Below are 6,000 nucleotides of genomic sequence, written 5' to 3'. Positions count from 1 at the left end.
GGGGGCTATTTATTTATTTGGCAGAGAACAGTAAGGAATTTTAAAAATACTGAATAAGATGCATACAGGATATGAATAAGAGTAAGATATCTCATTTATCTTTCCAAACAGATATCCAGCCCAGCTAAAAATTCAAGAATCTATCTAACAATACCATTTTATTCCCAAAAGTATAAAAAGTGCGTAACGTGGAGTTTCCAGAAAGCAGTCAAAGTAACTTATGATTATTCAGTCAAAGTAACTTATGATTATTTCATACTTTAGATCCATGAACAACAACTCTAAAGCTCTGTGATGAACTTTTGTAAAGTTGATCCAGCTTTTCTCTCCAAGTTGCAGCTTCATTGTCCTTTGGGACAGGATCAGTGAACACAAGTTTGCCTGAGGTAAAAAAAATAAAAATTAATGGCACAAATTAAATTAGAAACTAAGTGCAGCATAGCACATTCCATGCCATAACAAAGTGTACCTACCAAGTTCCTTGTAAATTTCTTCGCACTCATCCAAGGTCATTAATTTGATTCCAAGAGCAACAGCAAGCATACCACCCGTGGATGTGCCACAGATTAGGTCAAACAATTCATGTATACGCTTTCCGGTCCCTTGTTCAATTTGTTTAAGCATCTGTACTGTTGCCAGACCTTTCATGCCACCCCCATCCATTGCTAGTATGCGCAGTCCTTGCTTTGCAATTGGCCTTCCTCTTATTGCTCTCCGCAGTATCTCATTCTCTCCTATAGGCACAAAGGGAATAGGAATTGAGATTTAAAAGTACTCAGAAATCAGCATATTTGAAAGATATGACGAGTAACAAACCAAGAATTGCCAAAGCACGAGCCGCAGCTTTATGCACACGTGGCTCAGATGCAACAGTCAATCGTACGAGAAGTTCCCGCAAGCTTTCAGAAGTAACAAGGGTGCGCCGATTCTCCAAACAGAAAGCTAAATTACCAACAGCCAATAGAGCTAATCTTTGCACCTGATGAAAGATAAGATTCAACATAGCAGGTCCATATAATAATAGGGGAAGACTAACAACCCACCCCCCCCCCCCCCCCCTCTTTAAAAAGGAAGCTAGAAAATTCATCAAAATAGTGTTAGACTTGCCTCCAGGTTTTTATGGGCACATAGTACTTTCAGTGATTTTAATACATCCCTGGTCAAAATCTTCTGAGCTACACTATCAGAGGCAAAGGCTAAGTTGACCACAACTTGCAAAACAGAAATAACTTCTTCTGGGGCTGTAGATCTCAATACTGTTTCAATGGGTTGCATTATATCAGACTTCATCAGCTGCATAGCTACAGAAATGTCTGCAGCAAGAGCTGAAAGAGCAGAACATGCTTGTTCGACCTGCCAAAATGCAGAACTACATAAGATGGCACATAAGAAAAGTATGGGCTCATGTAAACAGGGTTCAAACTTCAATGGCGAAAGAGGATTCATGTAACCGACCCCATTTAGTTGGGAGAATGCTTTGTTGAGATGCTCAACAAACAAAAACAAAAGCTAAAGTTAAATACATACCACATGACGATCATCACTGCTTATCATACTTATAAGCTGCCGGACTGCATTCTCATCTTTACCGACAACTATACGGTTTCCATGATCTTGCATGATTTTGGCCAGCGCAGATGCTAGTAAAGGGTGATGACAAGAGGAAAATCGGAATATAAGAGAGAAGAAGGCACTCAGTTTGTGCCTCGATGCAATGAAGTACGAGCTGTTCTCTGTCTGCAACCATTAGAAACCATAAGTTACAGAACAAAGATTTAAGAGACACTCCTGCCAACTCAGCTGGATCGTCCATTACCTCTATTTGCACTTTCACAGATTTTAAGTTCTCATCGGCCTCAATCCTGATATTTGCAAGAGACAAGTGGCAGAGCTTATGCAAAGGCAAAATTTCGGGGAGGAATTCAAGAGGATTTCCGAATAGCCTAAGAACACGTAGCTCGGCCATAGCCCTGCCATTAAACTGGATAGAAACATCAGACCAAGAACCAAACATAAAAAAGAAAAGGCTGAATCAACATGCAGATTGCCGATTGAATGACCTGAAATCAAGAAGGGGCCGGACCAATTTGTTGTGCTCCAGTGACAACTCCACCAGTCCAACACACTGTCTAAGCTCTACTGCTGACAGGTTTCAAGCAATAAAATATGAATGACATGCATAAGAATGACTCAGCCACACATCCAATCTTGGATGGTTAACCAAGTAGGATAAGCAGCATTTACATCAAACATCAAAGCACAAATTCCAATCTTACCAGGCACTGAAACCAGCATGTTGTAGTCAACTCTGAGAGCTTTCAAAATTTTCAATTCACCAAGCTCTGGTGGCAGAAGTGATAGCCTATTGTTATCGAGATATAGCTTCTCAAGAAGTGGTAACCGAGTCAACCCTACTGGGAATACCTGAGAATGACCAAAGTACATAATGGTATTTCAGATTATATATGACGCAATTAAGAACAACAGATTGGGGACTCCAAGACAAATCAAGAAGATTTCAAAATTATGCAAATAAAGTAATATACATCAGTTGGAAACCAAAAAAAAATCGTATTTTATTGACGTAAATTATTTTCATGGGAATGAAATAAGACAATAACGTGTCATATGCCCTATGGGATATGCAACATTGACGGTGGATTTTGTTCACAAGAATGTATCATCTGAGAAATTGCACCTGAAAATTTTTAGTTTACAATATAATTACCACTTGAAAAGATAAAAAAAAATTAACATAATTAAATTAGCTTCCAGTCTCTGCAACACAAAAGTATAAATGAACGTCAGACAGACACGGTGCTGCCTTGATTTTTATTGTGATTGAATTTATCTAAACTATTTAAGCTAAACAGAATACCTACTAACATTATAATCTAGGAGCTGATAAATATCTCCAGGTCGTCTAATAGAAATTCCAGAATGTGGGTTCAAACGTTTCCTCAAGCAAGAAGAACTCATTTGTACTCATCAAAGCATTTACTTTAAACATTGAGGTTCAGTTTAGTTTACGTAGACGTCTACACAAACTTGACATGAAAACTATATAACTGAAATAAGATCCGCAACTCATTCGACATTGAACAAAAAAATATAGATTCAAAGACAATATAAAATGAACGCGAATAAGCAGCTGAGGGAGCCCGAATAATCCCAAATCATCAAATGAGTAGAAGAAATTAAAATTGAAGCACAAAAATGTCGTCAATTAAGGTTGGCACTCACCGTCAAACCGCATCCACAGAGGCTCAGCACGGTGACGTTGTTCCAGTGGTCTGCATAACCAACGGAAATACCAGAAGAAGGCGCCAAATTAGATCTAATGAGCCGCGTCAGTACACCCATCCCATCGTTGTGCGATCCTACAGGCTTCGACAGCCTAACCACTCGAAGAGGCTCTTTCTGCTTGACGACCGTCATATCGACACCCACATTCTCATCCTGGGGACTAAGCTTAAGCACAACGGATTCTCGGGGAGGTGGAATTGCAACCATGAGCTGAGATTGAAGTCTAAGAGCGACCTGATCTTCATCATCACCAGCATTCCACTCAAGTTCAATCCGAAACCCCAATTCTTCTTCAAGGGTTGAAGGAGTAGAAGGAATGGAAGACGTAGTAGGGGAATCGGAGGGTTCCTCGAGATCCACATCATCGACGTTGCCATAGAGGAGCGTGAGATGGAAGATCTCGGAGGGACGCTTCCATCCCAATCCCCACGACATATCTCCAAGAAGATCTATTAGGGTTTTTGAGACTCAGAGTTTATTGAAAGAATTGGCATAGATTTAGATCGGTTCTTAAGAAGAATGGATTCTAGTGGTGGGTGGTGATCATTTGAGACTTTGAAGATTGAAAGAAATTTCTGTGAAGCTGTGATCTGTGACTTTTCCCCCTTCTTTTTAGGGTTATTAAACTGAGACTTTAACGGAATTTTTTGCATAAAAATGTGATTTTTGATTCGATAATTTGGGCAATGGCGGAGGGTTCAGATTTGAGAAGAAAAAAATGATTTTAATGGCGGGAGGAGAAAGAAACCTTTTGTTCCAGAAACCGATGACTGAAGAACCGGTTCATTTGGGTGTTAACCGACATATAATTATTGAAATTACAAAAAAAAACCCCAAAATATTTGAATATTTACTAATTAATGCCCTTCCACTTGGAGTCGAGGTTAAGCAATCAGTGGGAGTTGATCGGTGGCAGCATTTGGATCGGTCGAATCCGGTGTGGCCGATTTGGATTTCTAGATACGGCCGATTCTTAGTCGAAAACGCTAGAATCACTGAGTTTTCAGATCTAAAGGCCGATCCTAGAGGTTTTTGAGCTGATTGGATTCCGATTCTGTGTTTCAAGAATGGAGATTTGGCCGAGGAGGCCGATCCGACTCATTTGATCTTTGTACAGAAAACTATGCATAATGAAGTGTTACTATCTGCCACGTGGTCCTGCCTTGTAATGTCATGTAGGCATCGTGAAGTGTAGTTTTCCATACGGTGTTATTAGGTTTCATTGCCCTTAGTGAAGCGTAGCTCTTCACTGTCCATCATTAGAATCCACTCATAAACTGCGATGTGGCCAATAGGAAAGCATATAAGGTTTTTTCTCGGGGTGGGGATATGGGTATGCAGCTGAGCTAGAACAAAGAAGGCACGAGATGGGACATCATACAAGAGGGACAATAGAGATCATTTTCAAGAGGGGAAGAGATAGAGACAGTGCTTCCATGCGAGCATGTATATTTCGTACACTTGTGAAAATTGCACACATTAGATGCAAGCAATCTTGAGGTCATCTTACGGTCATTATACTCCTAGAGACCTTGGCTTGACGGTTTGCAATGCTCAGTGGAATACCTGAATCTATACTTGACACACTATTTCCTCAAATAAAATGTGGATTCTTATAGAACAAATCCATTTCTCTCTCCCTCATCGGAATAGTTTTGCATTATCATCATCATGGAAAACCTTTGCCCATTTGTTTATATGATTGATAATTTATTGGAAATGCATTTTCCAAGTCGATGTCTATGTTTGACCATAAAAAGATTGTCAAGATTGTCTATGTACCTAACAACAACTCGTTTTAATGACTATAGTCTGATTTTGGCACGGCAATAGTTTTTCTTATGGCAAAAGGAATCCCACCGTTGGATGCCACAAAGACCTACCCTTGCGTGCAAATGTTTGAACTATCCTCCTTATTGTGTAAGGAGTCCAATTCAAACGTCAAAAACCATGATTGAAGATATTCTTCCTTCATCTTGGGGGTGAAGCATTTGTTGTGATTGACTTAATAAATTGAATATTCTAACAAAAGAAAAAAAAAAAAAAAAGACTTAATAATTGAATATACCCAGGGGCATATTCTATCACTATCCTAAAACGATTCTATTTTCATCTTTAAATTTCACTTTTTAAATTTTCTTGTTTAATAAATTCTTCTTCATGAAAGAACAATTTATATAATTAATAATTTTTTACAAAATTAGTTGAAAATTTCGAGATAACGTGTTTTTCACACAATTTATGTCAAGATATAGAGAGAGGGCTTCCAACACTAGTAGTGTGCGGAGAATCTCCCATGCTACATCACAGTGTTTAAAACGGTTTCATCAATAAAGAACTCACATTAGAGAGGAGAGAAATGTTTTATTTGTGATGTCACGGATATGCTGTCATACCTGACTTGATTGCACAATATTTGACTCTCCCTAATTCCATTACTAGGGTCAATGATTAGACTAAAACCTAAAATATAGAGAGATCGTTTCCAACACGGCTCGTCTCCAACGACTGATGCTCCAAAGAGCATCCGACCTCACGGATGATCAACATGTGGAAACGACAAATCCGATGGTTTGAACGATTTCGAGTTGGGATTTTTACTTTGGGGTTTCTACAACTTATGATTCTTTTGGTCTCATAGGAGCAAACTGTTTCGTAGCAAAACACCCCTCAATCTCTGTCGACGAAGAACAC

At 39.1% G+C, this 6,000-nt stretch overlaps 1 protein-coding gene across 5 annotated transcripts in view; it reads right to left on the bottom strand.

Annotated features, from left to right (window-relative positions):
- The window catches only part of LOC122084881 (phospholipase A I), a 10,783-nt gene extending 6,722 nt beyond the window's left edge, over window positions 1–4,061 (bottom strand). For 3 of the 5 annotated variants that reach the window (XM_042653304.1, XM_042653324.1, XM_042653310.1), the window contains exons 1-9: window positions 3,244–4,061; window positions 2,277–2,424; window positions 2,061–2,142; window positions 1,817–1,970; window positions 1,528–1,737; window positions 1,108–1,353; window positions 817–979; window positions 474–734; window positions 260–381 (exon numbers count right to left, since the gene is read on the bottom strand). In XM_042653304.1, coding sequence (XP_042509238.1) covers window positions 260–381; window positions 474–734; window positions 817–979; window positions 1,108–1,353; window positions 1,528–1,737; window positions 1,817–1,970; window positions 2,061–2,142; window positions 2,277–2,424; window positions 3,244–3,741 — 1,884 coding nt within the window. In that variant the 5' untranslated portion in view covers window positions 3,742–4,061. The remainder of the gene's footprint in view (window positions 1–259; window positions 382–473; window positions 735–816; window positions 980–1,107; window positions 1,354–1,527; window positions 1,738–1,816; window positions 1,971–2,060; window positions 2,143–2,276; window positions 2,425–3,243) is intronic. The other 2 variants (XM_042653317.1, XM_042653331.1) reach the window with 1 other exon arrangement.
- Window positions 4,062–6,000: the final 1,939 nt, after the last annotated feature.

Source organism: Macadamia integrifolia, chromosome 1 (genome assembly GCF_013358625.1).
Source record: "Macadamia integrifolia cultivar HAES 741 chromosome 1, SCU_Mint_v3, whole genome shotgun sequence".
NCBI lineage: Eukaryota > Viridiplantae > Streptophyta > Magnoliopsida > Proteales > Proteaceae > Macadamia > Macadamia integrifolia.
This window is presented reverse-complemented; position numbering and strand designations above follow the sequence as displayed.